Genomic DNA, 21,362 nt, shown 5'->3' with positions numbered 1-21,362 from the left:
TATCAATAAACAATTAATTACCAATTTTGCCAATAAAAATGTTGTAATCTTAATTATGCTAAGTTGCAAGTGCACATCAGGCTAGCGACGCCCAATTAACTATTTTGATCATCATTTACACACCTTATAATTTCATCAGCCCCTGAGGGGTCTACCAACTGATTGGGAACTCTTGCTTTAAAGTTATTAAGTTCCATGTTTTGCTATTTTAAGTTCTTTATGTATCATATGAAGATAAATACTTGTTTTCAAATAATTAGTGTAAAACACTTAAAAGTTCAGATGGACAATAAGCAGTTAGTATTGTTTATCACTTATACTTGAATTATCTATTGAATGTGGAAACAGATTCTATAAATATGATTGAACAGCTGCTGCATTGATTTGATATGAATAAAATATGATTTTTTAGTCTGCTTTGATATGCAATGCACTCAAAACAAACCTAGTTTTAAGTGCACTGCATTGCCAAGAAAATACATTTAAAATTTTATTTATCTGACAGGAGTTTATGGAAGAAATTCTGTTAATTATGAATTTGGAAGCATATTTCTTTATAGGTGTTAAAAATATTAAAAAAAGAGAGAGGGAGAGAGAAAAACATTTAATTTCTTGCTTGTACTATATGTATACAGATTGTGTCTTAAATCAAGTTAGAATTGAATAACATATATGCTATTTCAAACCTATGAACCTGTGTATATTCTTATTTTATTACATTAATAGTGTTATGATTGTAATAATAATATTAAATTACGCTGCAGAATATGAGCACTGCTGACTTTGTGGGTTAAAAGAGAGACTTAATATCAAAATGTTTTTAAACTAAAAGTCAGGAATATTGCTGTACTTGTATAAAGTTTAATTTTTATTTAACCTATTCAAATTTTACGTTATTATCATGAAATAAAAAAAGTTAGGATTGAGAAGTAGACAAATAGTTTTGTAAGAATGTAAACAAAAGCAAAATAGTATTAAAAAACTCATATTAATATAAAATGAAATTCATATGTCAACAACTGGAGCAAAATTTGAGAAATCTGTTATTAATGAGTGATAAAACATTCTGCATATTTACATAAACAATATGAAAATTTGTCACAAATTTCTTAAATGAATTTTATTATTTTTTCTTAAGTTAGACATTTTCCTCTATAAATTTTAAATTTTAAATTCTCATTTTATATGTTTATTCTTCTTTGTGTTTAATTCTGAAACTATAATTCAGGATATAAAGGGATTCAGAAGTAATGGTGCAAATTAAATTTATTTATTCCTGTTTGAAAAAATACACTGCAACCATGTTGCTAAAAATGGAAAAACATACTTCATCACTGCAAGATTTCAATGTGGATATCATAAATGACATGGCAGACATCAAAGCAGTACTCATATTTTGTACTGACACATCCCTGTGTATTCTGAGAAATTGACTGCATTTTTGCAAAGATGTGTATGTGCTCCTTTAGTTTATCAAGGTTTTTGTGGCTTAGGAGGCATATATAGTATTTCTGTGTTCTTAAAATAGTTCACAAAAAGGGGATGAAAAGAATAGTAAATTAAATCTGGCAATTTTGCTTATGAGAGCAATATTGAAAAATGGCATTTTCTTTTATGACCGACTTACTGCCCCAGTAAAGTGGTGTGTAGAAACATCAAACTGAAAATGAGGGAAAAGGATTGCACTATCTGATTACAAGTTTATATGGGAAAAATCTTCCATTCAAGGCATAAGCCATTCTTTTGTCAAGCCTGAGTAAAAGGGGCCAATAGCAATAAGCTAGCAAACAAGGGGGTATAGATTCCATGTGTGCTTATTGCCCAAAGCACATTTACTTTTGGCGAGTTCCCACTGTGCTGCTTAATGATGTGTGGTACTTTTAGCCTCTTATGTTCTGGTCATTCACGTTTGCATATCCTAAAAAATAGCCTTGTCTTTGAACACTAATCTTTTAGTTAATCTGTCATCCTCTAAACATTTATGTATTTTAATGCAAAAATAAGGGCATTTTAGATTGATGTTCAATATTAGTTCTTGCAGGAGGTTGTGTGGAATGCAATGGTGACATTTTTATAGAATGCATGATATCATGGCCCTTCTTTTCTGCTAGCCCACATTGCTGACTTTCTTGAATTCTTTAAAAATAGCCCAAATCTTGTCCACTCTCTCTTCCAACTGTGTGTTTGGACAGCCACCCAGCTGGTTAACGATGCTCACTGCCATGCTGATGGGTTCAGTTTCAAATTCAGGAGAAGGTGTTGATGTTTTTAAGCATATAGTGGCTGTGCAGCAACGCAGCATTCAAAATACACAGCAAGCCAAAAATCTTCTTGAGAGTTTTGTGGTAAAGGCAAATAAGTGAGAGATTCTTGCCCCCCCCCAAAAAAAGTTTTCTTTCTGAAAATTGGAGCAGAAATTTAACAGTTAACAAGATCCAGTGATATGTAATATATACTTGTGGGAATGCATTGGTACTGGCCTTGTTTCAACCTCTACTTGTCTGTTTGAACATCTGAATCATTTTATTGTGCTCAAACAGTCAAGAAATTGAAACTGCTTTAGCCAAAGAGAAGCACAGTTTCTATGTAATACACACTGAATTCAATTAAAAAATGTCACTGCACTCTGTAATAAAGCCTGTATGGGCAAATTCCAGCAAGTGTAATGCTTTCTATTGCTTTGAATGTCTTCATTTCAGACTTTGCCGTTAACACTATTCAGAAGTTTTAATTAATAATATTGTTGCATTATTTTCTTCCTTGACGTTCGTACAGGGTTTGTGTGGATTTGGAGTGAATAACGACGAACTTGACAATGAAGTATCGAAACACACTTTATTGGCCAGTACTGTCAGGATAGCTCCCAAACATGTTTTTATAGTCGTCAATGAACTACTATAAACACGCTGACACGATCAGCAACACAGCCTCCAGGTTGCCAGGCTATCACGTTGGAGACAGCTTCATGGCAAAGTACTAGAGTACAGCTACCGACTCTGCTTAGTCGTTCTCGGAACTCCACGTACTCTCGAGACTGTCCACGCTACAACTCGCGATGCACTCGACGAGAGGAAATGACTCGCTAGAGGAAATGCCAACTCGATACTAACTCTCCGCGTACCAGCAGGGTTTATATAGCTTTTGGCTGGCATTCGAGAACATTCTGGGCTAAACCGAATTTTGTTGCCAAATGTGGCAACCCTGCCTTATTTTGCCATTTTATAGCAACCCTAAAACTGCTTTGCAGGGAAGATATCTCACTGCATCTGGACATTTCGTAACAATATTAATTATACTTTCTTACATAAATGGCAACCTTACATCATTTAATTTTTTTGATAATTAGCTGCTTACTGTTTTTAATACTGTTGCTATAGATGTTTCTTTTAGCACTATTACTTCAGTATCACCATGTGTAAACCTCAAGTGACTGTAACAAAAATGAAATCAATAAACTTGAGTTAAACATTTAGGTTTCTTATTTCCTAATAAATTAAATTACAAAAAATTAACTCATCATTGAATCATTATTATATTATTTGAATAAAACTTTGTAATATGTGATTTTACATAAACATTTAATGCAGCTGTACAGAATAATGGAAACACTGCACTCAAGAACTCAGTTTTGTTTCTTCTGATGACAGTGTAGAATATAAAAATATGTATACTGATTCTAGTGTAATTGATGGGTTTGTGTGAGTAAAACTTTAGTGTTTACTTTGGTATGAGGTAGAAAAATGCCTTTAGCAACACAAAATGGAGACAGAATAAGGTCATATATCTAGTTCCACAAATGAAGTGCATGTCCATTAAACAGGCAGAGGAACCTAGGAAGTCTGGAGGCAGTTCGTTGTTGAACAAGGTATCGTGGAGAAGACATAATTGCAGATGATTTTCTTTTACTAATTCAAACTGGGACATTCTGCACAAGCTTCAAAAAAACATTAGTATTGTATTGGACTGGGAATGAATATACTATTCACCATAGTTTTTTATCAAAATTCATTTCAGTCACACGTCATTGCAAAATATGTATTGTAGGTGTTCAGGAAATTCCTTCCACATCATTCAGGAAAATTGTGGAAGGAGACGCTCAGAAAAGTGTTCGTACCAAAGCAGACAGTTTAGGCATATACTGTACAACTGTTTTTTGTCAGCCCCGTACAGTTGGTAAGATGAAAAGTTAGAATCATTGGTATCACATGAGTTGATACAGGCCAACAAGATCCTCATCAGGAGGTTTGTACTTCTGTGAATATAAGGGATAACTGGTAAAGTTTCTTGCATCGGATTGCCATTTCAGATAAAAAAATGGATCTAGTATGATAGTCATAAATAGTCAGGATAATGTTTGGATTATGATCAGAGCTTAAAACATTTCCTAAATTAAATCTGCACCTGCAGAAAAATGTTGGTGTCATGAGGTCTATGGTGGGAGTGATCCATCATCATTCTGATAAGATGAAACCATGAATGCAGATCATTACAATACTGAAATGCACCATAAGCATCAGTTTGATATGCCGAGAAGGTGGCATGATTACTTAAGTAAAAAAAATAAACTGTCTAAGATCAACTGACATTTTTGAAACTTAACAAATAAGTATGTAAATCAAAACAAATCATATGCTTGCTTTAAGCATCAGCATTGTAACACTTGCATCTCTCAGATTTGCTTGAACACTGAAGGTGCATACAGTTACTCGTTCTCGCACATCCGGCAATGATCAACAGACATGATGTTATCATGTTGCCCATATGTCAAGCAAAGAATGATTCATGCTGTCTATAAATTGCAGTTTAAATCCCTTTTTCATCCACCATGTTCCCCTAATCTCTAACCCAACAACTCAAGTTTTTGGAATCTCTGTCATGTCTTAGCAGGGAAAACTTTCCCTGATACACAATTAGTGTAACATGCTGTTGAAGACTTAACACTTCAAACTTTGTTTGCTATGCAATCCAACTGTTAACAGTGCAATGGCAAAAGTGTGTGGTTCTGAAGAAGATCTGATTATTGTCAAAATCATGCCTTAGGATTTGCCAGGAGATGAAGAAATTGTTATCCTCTTTCTTCAAAAAAGAAATATTCTTCACAAAGAAAGAATGGATTTGAATAACCACTTCTTGAAATAAATATGTGACTAATTTATTTATGGTGCCAGGAGTTCAATTGGAACAGTTGCATAAATGTATGTGCCAGTTACTTGTCATCTCTTCCAAATGTTAAGATTGATTGATGCAAAAAAATTATGGAAACTGATAAAAACCACAGAAAGGAAGAAAAAAAAAATGTATATGTATTCTTTTCTCACATTGGATTTCTGAAGGATTTTGCTGTTAAATTAAAGAATGTTTCTCTTAGTATTCATAGTCACTACATTTCATCTGATACCAAGCCAAAAGTGTAGGGAAAGAAGTAAGCCAAAATGTGACAGTATGACACCAAAAGTTCATGATATGGTTATAATAGAAAAGTACCAAATCTTGCGTAAGGACACCAGCAATTTTATGAAAGTTGCTTTTTTCAAGTTAAAAAGGTGCTAGCAGCTTTGATGCCATACTCATCAAACTTAAACCTCATACAATCATATTGATCATGTGATATAGGATTCTCACTATTGACTGAACAGTATTGATTATATTGCATGTTTACCCTAAATTAAGCTTGCATAACTTTAATTTCCTTAATAGTGCTTTTATAAAGTATATGCTTTTTTTTGTATAATCAATCATCTTATAGTATCATAAAAATTGACATTAACATAAATATTGACATTAACATTTCTAGCCTGCATTATATTTATGATTTCCTTAGTTACAGTTTGTAATTAAGGAACTATCATATTTCTAAAGAATATAAATGTTTTTCAGACTAATATCTTGATATGTGTTATGTGTAAAATAGTAGGTTGGATAATGGCTAGTATAATCTTGGTCTTCATTAAAAAACAAAATAAATTCCTGTTACTCTTCTGCAATGCTGCTTGACAGGGAAGTGAAATAGTTTTTGTGTGATGAATGGTTAACTTACTGCTTCTCATCATCCAAGATTTGTCAGTATCAATTTCATGGAGAATTCAAACTGCTATAAAGTGCTAACTGATTCTACATCACATTTGGTGCATAATGCATCCCTTTTCAATATGTTGGCATTATTTTATTCAAACCTTGTATATGTAAAGGTTATTTATTCAATGTATGAAAAAAGTAGTACACTGAAAGCACTCATAAAAACTTAAGTTTAAAAAATAGTATACTAAAAGCATTTTTAATAAACTTAAAAAGTTTTATAAGAACTGTGTATTATTAATTTTCACTTATGTGTTTGTAGGATATGCAAAGCTGAAAAACTGGAACTATCTGTTGATGGATGCAGTTTCATTTAAACAACTGTTTTTTAACATAGTTTTTGTATAAAATCAATAGTTTTATAACGTTGGGAAGTTATATGTTATATTGAGTAATATAACATTTTGAATGATTTCTCTTTGTTATAAAATCTTCTTCATTTCCTTTTCAGAACTTGTAATTAATATGTTTGTTAATAAAGAGTAAAGAAGTGGATTTTAGAAAACTTTCCTTTTTGTGATTTTTGCATTAACATTTTCATAATAGCAAATTTTGTTGCAGTTTTTTGGTTGCTCTTAGTTTGCAAGAAGAGCAACAAAAGCAACAAAACAGCGAGCTTGAATGGGAAGACTTTAAAAAGAAAAAACTAGGAGTATCTAATGGCCTTACTGAGTATGTTCTTGTAATAATTATAAATGTTATGTTTTGTGTAAACATTTTAGTTGCATCAGTGTAATTTCTGCATGTTGTGTTGTAACTGTAATGCAGCTTCTCTTTGTGTGCATGTAATGTTTTGGATTTAAAATTAATATGAATCAAGGTAAACAGACTATTTTCTGTTGTATGCCTCATAGTTATCTTAATAAATAAATGAATAATAAGTGAATAAATAAAAAACCTTTTTTTGCATGTTAATTAATTTTCAATATTTACATTTATCAGAATGTTTTATAAATAAATTGGGTTTATTTACATATTCATCCATCTTTTATCTCCCTTCCCAAAACTTTGAATAATGCAATATATAATATTTCTGACTGGAAGGCTTAACTGAAGACCGTAATACAAAAAATAGCTATATTAAGTATTACCATAGTCTGTATTTCAAAAAAGTCAAACTTACTAATTTCAGTAACCCCCCTTCTGCCCAGATGGTAAAGTGGTTAGTGACTCTAATTACCATACCCGAAGGGCCCGGATTCTAATCCCAGAGAAGCCATGGATGTAATTTGTCTGTCCCTTCATATAAGGCAATAATGGCCCACATATTAGGTGCCTCCGTAATAAAGAGACTACTACTTCCGGCTTTAGTAGTGGACAAGCCTGTAAATAAATGGCTAAAACCTGCCTTTAGGAGATATTTTTTTTATGTATCTAATGTATTTTCCTGTTTTTACATGCATGCAGCATATGCTGAAAATTTTAGAAGAGAATATGTAAAGGGGAGAAATATGTGGGTTTAAAATTATTTTGAATAATTAACAAATATTTGCTATAAATATATTTAAAATGTCTTTTAATATTATAAAAGAAATTATGATTATAAAAGAAATTTTAATAACTAGCTTAATAAATATTCTTGCTGTGTATGATGGATTTGGAAGCTATCCTCAGAATTTAAAAAATCTTTCAAATTTAAAGTCTCAAATCTTTTATTTCTTTACGTGTACAAAGCAAAATCTTTGTGTGCATCATGAGTTGCTGACCTCTGTTCTAAGATTCATTGCTGACCTGTTTCTGCTATTCATTGTGCTATTTTTGTGTTTTCTACTTTTGCTGTTTTTGTATGTTTCTTTAATTTTCTATGATTAATAAGTCATTGATAGTTTTTAAATAATCTGATTTTTTTTTTCAAATTTTCAAACTATGATATCTATATTTCTCTCAGTTGTATAACTAAAGTTTGTTGACATTTATATAATAATTGTATGCATTTATGTTCTTTAATATTTTAGTGATATTAATTAATTATTTCAAACACTGAACTACTATTAGGTGAAAATAAAATTAATAATTTGACATTGGAAATTGATAATAAAGCACTGTAAATTTTGAGTTGACTGAAGAAAAATAAAAGAAAAAAAAATAGTAATTGGGTCAAAGATGCATGAATAGCAATAAAATAGTAATATAAGTTTCTTGATGTTATATTATGAAAGCAGTATAAAAGACTTATTCTGCACTTCTATGATACTTTTTAAGCACAGTCTGTGATTTATTAACGTGCTGGATTTTCAAGAAATGTGTAACTTTGTTTTCTGTGATTGGCCTGAGAGAATTCATTTGATGAGACTATAATTCTAGACCGCAGTCTTATTTTATCATATGGTAATTCTCATAGTTTATTGCAATCAGCAAATTATTAATAAAATCTAATAGATGATGTATTTAATTTTCAAATGCAGTCAATCAAGACAATTAGATTGAAATAAATGTGATGAATTTTATTGTAAAATGGCTCACGACTTTCACCTTAGAAGCAAGATTAAATTTATTCCCTTTTAGGAACTGTTTTTAAAACCAATAGCTGATGTAATTTTTTTAAAGTCCTTTGCATTCTTTTAAGGAAATGTATTAGTTTCTAAAGATAAAAATTCCTTGTGCACCAGTCATTGCATACAGACACTGAACATTTTAAAAATTCATAAAGGGATGAGTAAGTTATCATAAAAGGATACAGTTTGCATCAAAATTCATGCCAAGAATTCAGACTTTGGGTGATGACTCCGCCCCTCAAATTTCAGACCCCCCCAAAAAAAATTTGTAATTTTTTAAGTAGATCGTTATGTAAAAGTTTGTATCTCAAGAATGAAGTAAAAGAATATAATTACCATTTAGAAGAGTGGTGTCCAAATTGCAGCCATCAGTGCTTGTTGGTTTGCTCTATTTCATATAACCAAAATAATGGGTGAGCACATGCAATTTCAAACTTTAAAACAAGTACTAGTTAACTGATTTTTAATAATTATCATTGTTTACCCAGATGAAGAAAGTGGGCATCTTTGAAATCAAAAATAGTCCTTAAATGATGTTTCAAAGACTGACTGTATTGAGAATTAAATTAGAATTATGAAATTCTCATATTAAGAGCAATAACTCAATTTACATTTGAACTGTAAACATGTAACTTGTAAACCTGTATTACATATAACATGTAACTTTAGCAGTTTACATGTAACATGTAAACATAAACATGTAAAATGGTAAAGATATATGCTCTTCCTTGGAATTTTGTCAGAAAAACTTAAAAATAGATTTCGTGGTTTCAGAAAGCATTAAATTCAATTTCAATATATTTGTTACTCCGTTCTCAATTCACATCACACTTACCTATGTAAATACACAGTTGCAATTAAATATGTAATATGAAGGAAATTAAGTGAGCTTTAGAAGTTGTATGTACTGAAAGAGACACCTTCCTTCCATATCTTTTTCGAAGTATGCATATTAAAGAGCAATACTTCTCCTATGAGTCAGGTTAAAAAAAAAAAAAAATTAAATAAGAATAAAAGCTTTGGATGAATGTCTTTACATCACATCTGTCAAATCAGAGTTAATGGCATTGAAGGGGAAAAAAATGTAAATACTGTACTTGCATATTCCTGACACAACTATCTTTTAGATAATAATGTAAATGTATTTTTATCAGATGCAGGAATAATATAGATTACATCAAGGTTGTAAATATTAAATTTGTATGGGGTCATGTTGACATTTTTGTCAGGTGACGCATGCCGTGGCCCACCTTTGTTGAGTCATAAAGCGTAGAAACTCTGAGAGACTGAACACCCTTGGCATGAGAAAATTTAATTTTATCTAAATTTTTGCCGCTGTCTGTGGTTTGATTATAAACAGGTTTGATAATATATGCAACTTATTATAGTTTAGTGAAAGAATGTGTATTTGTATTATTGTTTTTGATTAATTTTTCTTGATCTTTTTTAGTAATTGATGTATATTTGTAACAGTGCAAGCAGAGTTTTTTTTTTTTTTTTTTTTTTTTTTTAAAGTGTAGTAAAGCCTGATATTTAGAATATTATATCTCAGCTTTTTTTCTTTCAATCAGAATGCAATTTCAGTGACTTTTGTGTAGGATATATTGTTTAATTCCTAAATATAATAACTAATTGCCAAACATTTTAATGTAATCCTAGGGAGGTTATTATTCTTCAATATGCATAAAAAAAATTCTTGAATTCTTGACCACTCTAGGATTTATGCTGTTAATCAATGTAAAACTGTACTTAGTTATGTGAAAGTTTTATAATATATTGTCAGGAAAGATACTTACTGAAACTGTATGCTAAATGTATGGCTCTGTAACCATGTGAAACCTTCATCTTTATGGAGATTTAAATTATGTATTCTTTTTATTGCAATTTAGTGTAAAAATACATTAAATTCAATTTTATAATTGAACCTACACCAAAAATGTAAATTTTATTGATTGCAGTTCAATAGCATTGTTAGCACTTTTTATAAGACTGACAATCAGAATTTTTTTTGTTTTAGAAAGTAACAGAATCACATATTTATCAAAACATTCATAGCATTGTCTATCATGAAATGTTTTCTAGATGCTAAAATTATCTTTTTTTTTTTTTTTTTTTTTTTTTTTTTTTTTTTTTTTTTCATTTTTCTATGCTTGTCATATATTCTCAATAGCTGTGAAATTCTTTATACTGTGTTGTGACATTTCACAGATCTTTAAAGAGATTTTTGTAGAAAAGATGCCATTGAAGCACTTGAAAATAACTCACGTAGGGAGTAGTTATCGTGTTCTTAATTCAAACAGCACTAAATATAAACTTTTGGCCTATGATTATCATTTACAAAACCTATTTTTCGTATATAGGAAGAAATTTAAAATTTCTAACACTTCTCAGCACAGTTGACTCAAGTCTGTAATCACTGCTCAGCTTAATGTCAACATAAAAGGTTACCATGCTGTTAGGTATTTAGCTACTAAGATTTGAAATATATATATATATATTTTAGACATCACTGTATGAGTCATTTCTCGAGCTGCCAGCTGATAGTCATGTGGTGATAGAAGCAAAAAATTATCCAAATATAAGTTATTCAGCAAGTGTAAAGTTAGTAATGAACTTTGAAGAAATATTTCAGTTTGAGATATGTAGGGAAAAAAGAGGCTACGAAGCCAGGTAATTAATTGATCATACAGATTTATGTTAATAAATGAATGCATTTCTTTGAAAATACAAGTATTTTATTAAGTGCCAAACTGAAATTAAGAGTTAGGATCCTCGATGTGCTTTATAATGAAAAAAATGTGTATTGCGCATGCCATGAGGCCTTAAACTTATGTTACCCTTTTTACACAAAATTTCTGTAAAAAAAATTTAAATAAAAATAAATTGCTGGTTGTTCGTATGTGGACTTCGAACTTTGTACTGTATAACAGTAATTTAATTGTTAGTGGGATACATAATAGAAATGTGGGTATGTATAGTTTTAATAATTTCGTCATCGCTTATGTCTTTATATACTTGGTATCAAATCTGCAATCTCCTATTGAGATGATATAGTCATCTAATTCATTATTTCAGGCTGTATGCTTCCAATCGTATATGATCCATTGTTTTTCTTCTTATTCATAAATGGGTTAATGGATCTGGTGTCCTGCTACCAACAGTGAAATTTAGGTGGATTTGAATTTAGGTTGAGTAAATTTCATTATTTTTGTTGCACCTTTCTGGCATGATCGAATTAGTTCTTGAAGTTATTCAAAATAGTTTCATAAACATTAAGGTGTCATATGAAGTGGTTCTGATTCTGCATTTATACAGTCTATTAAGGTTGGCTTTCTATGTTTTATGCAAGAATTTGTTTCTTACTCAAATTATTATCACATTCTTCATACTATCATATGTATATTCTTCCAATTGTACAATGATGTAGTATTATTCAGACTTGCCACGCTACCTGGAAAACCGGAGAAAGTCAGGGAATTCAGAAATTGACCAAAAAATTCAGGGAAAAGTCAGGGAATTTCATACAATGATCCCGCTAAAAAAGGCGAGTTTTGCACCGACGTCGGAAGAGATAATTTTTTGGCGAATTGTATATCACGTGAGTGTCATTCGGGCAGCTGGCATAGAGCCAATTTTCGCAGCTCCAATTTGATTGTCTTTTTAGAAAGGCAAAGCAAGTTTCCCGCAACTTTTGGTTTCCAGTAACCTCGAGAATCGCATGTGCAGTGCATGAACTAAAGAAAGTACCTGTTCTCGTATAAAACAAAATGGGTTTAATTCTAGTATACGGTACCATGAAGGTTAGAATTAAAAAAAATATGTATTATAAAGAAGGAAAACCTCTTTGCAACAGACGTGGCTCGGTTCCATCATAGCGGCAAACAGCTGTGCATGCGCGATATATCTGTCGCCAAAGCTCGAAACCGGTGTCGAAGTTCGAAGGTCACGTTATCAAGAGTTCATAAAATGAATATCGTTTAAAATGTCTTTAAAGGAAAAGAAAATATTTTCTTTGATAAAACGTTTCTTCTTGGATTTTTCGCAATAATTTAAAAACGGATTTTCGTAGTTTTCTTTTTTGTCAAAGAACGTTTGTTCTTAACACGTGTTTCTCAATTTCCTGTACACATCGCGGAGAGGGAAATTCTGGCCGTTCCGTCGTCAAATCCCTTGGCAAATTTTCCCTCCGCTTTTTACATAGACATTCTTTGGTGAGAATAATCTCCATGTATGGTACAGCGGGCTTTGGCGACATGATGATGAGCAGTAAACGGGTCATTTTGTTCTTGGCGACAATTTTCAAAATTGTGTGAAGGCTGTATCGTATACTAGGATTTTACCGCAAAATCTTTTTTTCTTTTCTTTTTAATAAATACCTTGTCATTTTGCAGTAAAATAAAAAAATAGTAATAAATCATCTAGGATAACCATGTAATATAACTAAATAATTCGCTAAAATATCGTTGATTATTCTAATTAAAATTTTAAGTAATTATCTTTATTTTTATGTTATTCATATCATTTAATGTTGCTTCTTCCCTCTAAATTTATTTATCATTAGTAAATAATATTTCCAAATGTCAGAAAATTTTCTCTGGCATAATCCTGAAATTAATTCTGGCAGTATGATGACATCACAAAATTTAATGCACATATTTTTTCTTTATGTATGCTGCGAAATAAATATAAAATACCTCAATTTAGTAAAAAAATATCATTAAATAGATTTCTTTCTATCGTTTAGCTGCAGAATGTCTGCAAAAAAAGCCTTTTTTTATGCCAGATTGGTCAGATTCTAATCTCAATCTTCAGTGGAGAAAACAACTCCTATTATAATTATATTTGTGTTTTCAAGTGTTAAGGTGCCTTTTAAGAATACAACTCACACAAATTAAATTTACCTAAAATATAACCTAACTTTTAGCATTGCGTTGTGATTTATAAGAACCAGATTAGCCTCGTGTTGAACTGGGGATGATCATGAGTAATAATTAAATAAAACGTGCAGTTGGTTATCCAATGTATATATCTTAAATTTTATTAAGCTTTTTTAAGCGGAAAAGTAAACAAAATTATCAAACAAAGTGTACCAAGAATAATTAAGAATAAATGTCCTCTGGGATTTATTGAATAATTAAGTGAATTTGCTACACAGTACAAGTATTACCATAATTAATTTACCTCTTTAGCACAGCCAACGTACATTACGCGGATAGACTGGAATTTTCTCGAAACATACCTGGAAAACCTGGAAAAGTCAGGGAATTTCATTCTCCTGTTTGAGTGGCAACCCTGATTATTGCTTGGGAGATTTTTTAGATAATTTCATAAATCTAATATGTTTTTCATTGTTGTCTAATTATACTTCTGTACAATTTGATTGTAAATGGCCTACATTTAAGGTGAGCATTTGTATTTCTGTCAGAATCTGTGTATTTGTGTTGCATTTTTCATGCTGTCACATGATAAAATTTTCAGTAATATTATTATTATTATTATTTCTGATAGGAATTGACCCAATTACAAGGCTTCTGTTTCTTAACTATTATGATTTTAATATGTCACAGATCTGATTATATGGTTGTCTTGGGAATGATTTGTGAAAAAAAAAAATTTTTTTAAATCTTTTTATTAAGTATATAGTGTTAGCTGTTTTAATTGCATTAATTAAATTTTCACCAAGAGCATGGTTCTGGAAGGGTAGAAGGTTTAAGTTTTGGATTTCATAATATTTTGCTACAAGAGGATTGTATGACTGTCATCTCATTGATTTTGCCCAGATTCTGTGTAATTATAAAAAACTTTAAAGTAAATATACCGTAATTTCCGGAAGAAAGGCCGCATCAGCGTAATGCCGCACCCGAGAAAATTGGCGGGAAAAAAATAAAAATTACACAGAAACGCCGCATCAGCGTAAACGCCGCAATAGGTTAAATTGCGTGCGACATTGTCCTGGGCCGTATAGATGCAAAAACTCAACTAAGTCCTGATATATGACATACCAGTTAATTTTTTAATAATGAACTATAAATAATGTTTTTAATTATCGATGTATTGTTTTTTAAAAGATTTACAAGTCTTAAGCTTGCGTTCTGTTGTGTTAAATATATTCTCTTCATCTTAAATCTTCTGAAGTTTAAATAGATAAACGCGGATTATAAAGGTAAATTGTCTATTTGCCCTCTATCAGCAAACCGAAAAAACTGCCTAATATTTCCCTGTAAGTAACCGTAGAAACTAAGGCAATCCACGTTAGCGATTTTTTGAACTTCCAAATGTAAGCAAACATCTAGTCCACTGCCGTTGCATTTCTCAGAAAACCATTCTAACTCCCCTACTCCCCGAGGAAAATAATAGAATCGCCTCTCTCGTAGGCTGCCGTTTTGGGATGTAGACGCTAGTCTTAAAAACTATCCAACAAGTACTTGTACTCAAACTGATGGGATCTGTATCTGGCAGAATTCCAAGAAAAATCCATTCATGCTGAAGGGGAAATACGTCAGAGTTCGTTATTGCGAGGCAGGTGGAGTCGTGTCCGCCTTTGAAAAAAATTGCAGAAAAGGCAGTGGTGGGGAGAGGATGGGTCCTGGAAGATTCATCGAATGGCAGAGGAGAGAGATTATTCGAACTGATGAGAATGTTGATTTGAAAGGGGGAAGAATGTTATTTATTGTTCTGAGATCTCGTTTAGGGTGAATAAGGCATGTAGGTCAGTTCAAGGGAAAGAATGTAAACAAAATAACGTTCGCAAAAAGCAACTGAGTGGTCTTTTGTGTGGGAACAGCACCAGTGTATGCACAATGACAAGGCCATCCAAACTATGTACAATGACCATCATAGGATATATTTTATTTTTAGCGCACCTAAACGCCGCACCCGCTGAAAATTTAAGTTTTAAACACGTAAACGCCGCGGCGTTTCTTCCGGAAATTACGATATGTATGAACAGAGAGAGAAAGCCCCCCCCCAAAAAAAAAGTGAGGCAAGGAAACCAAGGATAAAGCTCTGTGCAACATTCATGTTATTTTTATTCCTTTCTCAGTACTGCTAATCCTGTGATATCACATAGTTCAAATCCTTAAACTGAATCCTTCTGCTGCCAATATCCTCTTTTTATATTTATTCCATATTACTTTATTTTGAAAGAAAATTTATTCATGAAAAAGTATTTAAAGAGAATAGTGCAAAAAATAAAGCACAACAAATAAATTTATTTATAACTGGCTGGTCATAAAAATTTTCAAATATCCATTGCTGATATTAGGTACATTGAATAAATAATGGTTTATCAAATTAAAATTTTATGTATTTGGAAAATAATATAAAATAATAGAAAAAAATATAAATCCAATACAATCAATGTATGTGAAGTTATTCATTTTTCTTTTAAGATAAATAGGAATACTTCCCTCCTCCCTTGAAATTTTTAAGAAAAGTTACGATTGATGTCAGTGTTTTTTATTATGAATATTATGGATAATTGCAATAGAATAAAATATGTGAAAAATTGCTTTTAAAATGAAGTTCTTTGTTTCATTCTTTAGTCACTTAAAAATTTCCTTCATTAATGAATTTTCTTTCAAAATAACTTGATATTGCAATTAATACCAATAAAACAAGTTGCTGGCAACTGTGCCATTCGGGCAAGGACTTTGATTTAGGAGCTTTATGCTATATCCTAAATTTAACAATCCTGTTTGAGGAAATAAAATTTAGAGACTATGAATATTGCATAGAACTTTTGTTGCTGAGAAGTGAATATTGCATAGAACTTTTGTTGCTGAGAAGTTCTCTTGTTCATTGTCTTCATTCATGCATTTATTTTAATGTCTTCTATAATTATGCAGAATCTGGGGAGGGGAAAAGGGTGGAAGAAGTGCTATGTTCTCTCATTGTTAGGAATTATCAGTAATATTTCTGTGTTTTTTTATTTAAGCTAACGATATTTGTTAATATAACCCTTTAACGCACATGCTAAATGAAATTGCTGATGGCTGCTGTTAAAAATGTTTATAAATTTTTTTAGGTTGGTGAAGCAAGAAATATTGAAATTTGCCTTCCCCCTTCGATTTAATTAAAATTTACATTAAGAGTTAACTCTTTGACTGGTATGGGGTTTCACTAAAAAAGCTCAAATTTCATAAAACTGCCATGAGAAAAAGATATTTTCCTGGTTTAATACCAAGGTTACCCTGGTACTTTATGCCTGTATTTATATATTTTTAATAATATATTGCCTGAATTTCCGGACTTATTTCAAGATACACGTATATACTTCCTTACAGATATCACACTTATATTCTAAGCTGTATATATATATATATATAATATGGCCATGCTACTCAGAGAATTAACTTTTTTTACTACTGTTAATAAAATTGTAATAATTGGTGTTATAGTAAATCAAGACCAAATATTGTTATATTCCTATTGTAAATAATTGGGTATTTAGTGCTTTAATTTTCTAGAAATACTGAGATAAGGACTAGGGATTTTAATGTATCTTTTCTTTATAATTACATCAGTGTGATTGTCCACAGATGCAGCTCCAACACCGATGGACCTGGATTGAAATTCTGAGTAGAGCATACACTTTTGTGTATTGATAATATCTTTGTAAAATGGGAACATTTTAAAGTTTAGTAGTAGTAGAACAGAGGAAATGTTCAGATTTCATTTGTTCTGGTGGTGTTGCTATATTTTCTGTTGCTGAAATCATTGATGGGTGAAAATGCATCAGTCAATGATCATTCATGCAGCTGAACTCTGTAGCTAATGTAAGGGATTATGTACAAGAAACAGTATCTTTATTATAAGAAAGGGGAATTCTTTCTATAATATGCTTATGTTATTGTTTTCTTTTGCCTGAAATTTATGGCAAAAATCTCTCAGCATTTTTATTTATTTATTTATTTATTATTATTATAGTGTAGATTTGTAATTTATTGGCATAAAAGTGTATTAATTGTTATTATTTTTTTAATAACTGAAGTGAGGAATTGGCAAAAAGATTACAAGAAGAAGAGATGAGAGAACAGGACAATCAAAGGCCACAGCAGGAAGTTCCCCAACATAATACAAGAAACAGATCTAGGGATGTAAGTCATATCAAAGAAACTTCTGCATGATTCTGTGACCTTTCCTCTCCTGATATATATTCATTTTCCTTTCCACTTTTACTGTTTTCTCTTGTACAAATAAATTTTTTTCACCTATTCTGTCTTCTTTAATTAATAGATTTAAATTTTAACTATTGTTTTTATTTCTCTTTGTCCATTTTTTATTCATTTTTTGCATTCATTTATTAGTTTGAATGATTAAACTTCTTATTTGCAAGCTCAATGTTTAAAAAACTTGTTAAACTTCAGATAGTAGTTTTTTAACAAATTGAAATTTATAATTAATGCTTACAAAATCAGAAGCTAATATTCTTTCAGTCAGAAACTGATATAATTAAAAAAAGGTTTTGCCAATAACTACAAATACAATTTTGGTATATAAAACTAAAAGTCAGGTATCGAGAAGAATAAAAAAACTGAACTTTATGTAGTTGGTAGAAAAAAGAAACACTGTGAATTAGTGCTTTTACAGCAGAATCTATAAACTTTAAAATAATAACATAATAAAATGATGAAAAGGGTGACCAGATAAAAGCCCACTGGACGAAAGAACAAGTGACAAAAGACCCCACTATGATAATTGCCCACGTGGCAAATACCCAAACCGATAAAAGCCCACATTGATAAAAACTCACATAGATATAAACCCATGCTGATAAAAGCCCACACTGACAAAAATGCACACCAATATATATGTTACGTTAAAATTAATATTTTTTTCAGCTGTACAAAGCAGATACATGAACCAATAATTGAACAATAAATTTAAGTAGCGGAACACATTTTATTTTGGGTTTCGGCTGAATTAAAACCCTATATGTATACAGAACAGAGAGTCAGTCAAAAAAATGTAATTAAAAACATATACATGTATGTTTAACTGTGTTGTCATATTTACGCAACAAAGCGAAGTGCCCTTGCGTAAGTCCGACAAAGGGAATACTGGCCACACTGCTTCTTTTAATTCTGCAAAGCTATAAGGTGTAAAAGATGTATGTAAATTTTCATCATACAGAGAATAATTCATGAATAATTTAACAGTCCAGGAAATTTTGCATACACATAATGAATTTAATGTGAAGAATTAAAACCAAACTTTTATTTCAATGAAAAAGATAAAAGTATTTAGTGTGATTAAGAAATAAAAGTATTTTATTATGATTAAGAAACCATTTGTGTGTGCTATCACAGATGCTGTTGTAATAGTGAGTTAAAAGCACGGTTTAAAATAATTTTAGTTAAATTTTGACAACTTTGATTTTACATAAATAAATTCCTTTCCGCATGAAATTTCATTTTTAATCATAATAATTATTATTCATAAAATTTTTCAGGAAGTCATAGCTATTTTGGATTTCCTAAAAATGTGTGCTGTTTTTATGTGAGCATTCATCTTGTGGGCTTTTGTCATGCAGTTTTCTAACTGGTCGCTGGCTATTCAGACGGGAAACCATTACATTGCTTTTCTTTTGCTCCCAGCTGAGTGAAAAAGCAGTTAAGACAGCCTTGCTTAATTGCTTTATCCCTCATCTAACGAGGATTTTTTGTTAGTTACTAGAAAATAACAATATCTGAAATTTTGTTTGTAATTTAAGTTAACCCTTTTCTTGCATTTCCTTAGTCTAGTTCTTGAATAATTTCTATCTAAGGATTTAGCTAGAATTTCAATTATTTTAAAAAAAAAAAAAAAAAAGGGAATTAAATATTACTGAAGATTATTTGAAAATATTTCTTAACCTTTTTAAAGGTATAAATCAGTGTTTTTGCAGCATGCTACTTCTTGATTGGATAGTGTCTCTAACAATGTTTTGATGAACTAATTAAACATGTATATTATATTGAAGCAAAACTATTGACTATTTCTAAAAAATTAAATAATTACATATATTAAAATTTAAGTAAAATTAATATTTTGCATTTTAACTTTTGTATGGTTGAAAAAATATTTAACTATTCGAATAATTTAAATAATGAAGGATTCTGAACTCAAGAACAAGAGGATTTAAGAACAATGAGTCCAGCGTTGCAAGAAAAGCAATCTTGCACATTAAAAATAAACTTTATTTGAATAAAAAATGTTATGTTACTCTATTAACTGTAAACACTTAAAAAAAAAAACAGTTCATTTTGCTTTAAACCATAATTATTTATATGCAAAAACTTTCAGTGAAGCAAATTTAACCCTTTGCGGCTCAGTGTTCCACTACATGGAACACCCAAATTGAATCGCTTCTGAAACCTTTAAATTCAACCGTAAATAGATAAAAATGCCTTTATAATATACTTTGAACTTTTCTTTTTAAACAGTAGATAACAGCATATTGCAAGGAGACACAGAATTTTCATTTATTATGTGTTATTAAAATCCACGTTTTTCCAAGTAATTTTCTCTATTTTTTTTAATGATATAAAAAATGTTATTTGGAAAAAAAAAATTAGGCATAATTTTGCTGACTGTACTCCAAATTATCTGTTCTATATTTTTTTTAATCTTTCAGACAAAAACCATACGCAGAATCATTGAATAAACCCTGGTGTTCCATTAGCGGGAACACTGCGCCTTTAGCGATCTCATGCTGTTACGAATCAGAACATCTTTACTTAGGAGAGAACATCCGTTGTTTACGTTTTCTGTTTCCGTTGCTTTGGGGGGGATGAATTCAAACAAAGCAGTATTGAGGGGTGAGGTCTGTTTGTGTTATGAAAGTCTTAATATTGGCATCTCGAATTTTTTGGAACTAATTTTTAGGCGGGAATTTTATTAGTAGCTTGACTCATCTTTACTTAGACCTGCGCGAATTTTTTGCTGTTGTCCCGTTTATTTTCAATAATTGTGTATATATTTTTCGTGAATGCATATATCATAGACTTATTTTTCTTTATTGTTATTATTAATCGTAATTAATTTTTTTATTATTAATTTTCCATAAATAGCGCGGAGAAGTCTAACTCTTTCTGAAGCGCTCTTTCCGAAAATTTGTAAATATTTTTGTATATAGGACTTGTGTATATAGATATTTATCTCATTTATCCATATATATTCAAGAATATTGTGTATATCCAGGAAACCATGTATACAGCCATATACAGAGTTTTTTCATTCTTATACAAACGCTTCTACTCATTTTCGTGCTTCACTGCAATGCTCGCTTAGTCGCACTTTTAAAAGCTCTGGCGGCACTGTGTTCCACCTCATGGAACACCTACAGAATTAAAACGATAAGTGCATCTTTTACAAAATTTTACCTGTATACTCCTTTAAGACTAAATAGACTGCATACAACTTTTTTTGTTGAAATTCCGACGTTAACGTATAGTGCGCCGCAAAGGGTTAAAGAGCATTTAGAAACTGAATTTCACTCAAACACTTCTTTCTTGGTTTTTATGCTGTTATTACATATTAAATATTATTTCGTCTAGAGAAAAAGAATACATATGTAAAAATTTATTATTTAGAGGAAATATCAAATTAAGGTGATTTTCTTCACCTTGAAATGTATTGTTTTCCCTGTACGAATTTCATATTCTGACAATACAGAAGTAGTGACCACATAACTTGTAGGAGATATTTCATATAAACCTCATGTGTTGGCGATCTAGTAGAAAAAAGGCATAATTATGGAGCTACGTTTTGAATAATTTTTTCCCATATTGAATGAGTTCAAAAGCTTCT

General features: G+C 30.8%; 1 protein-coding gene across 1 annotated transcript in view; it reads left to right on the top strand.

Moving 5' to 3' along the window:
* LOC118196037 (ubiquitin carboxyl-terminal hydrolase MINDY-2-like) overlaps positions 1–21,362 on the top strand; it is a 67,047-nt gene that overhangs the window by 33,395 nt on the left and 12,290 nt on the right. The window contains exons 7-8 of the mRNA XM_085811988.1: positions 6,637–6,747; positions 17,563–17,668. Of these exons, the coding sequence (XP_085668114.1) occupies positions 6,637–6,747; positions 17,563–17,668 (217 nt within the window). The remainder of the gene's footprint in view (positions 1–6,636; positions 6,748–17,562; positions 17,669–21,362) is intronic.

This window comes from Stegodyphus dumicola, chromosome 2 (genome assembly GCF_044657685.1).
Source record: "Stegodyphus dumicola isolate Sdum_Otavi_A_Nest chromosome 2, ASM4465768v1".
Classification (NCBI taxonomy): domain Eukaryota; kingdom Metazoa; phylum Arthropoda; class Arachnida; order Araneae; family Eresidae; genus Stegodyphus; species Stegodyphus dumicola.
This window is presented reverse-complemented; position numbering and strand designations above follow the sequence as displayed.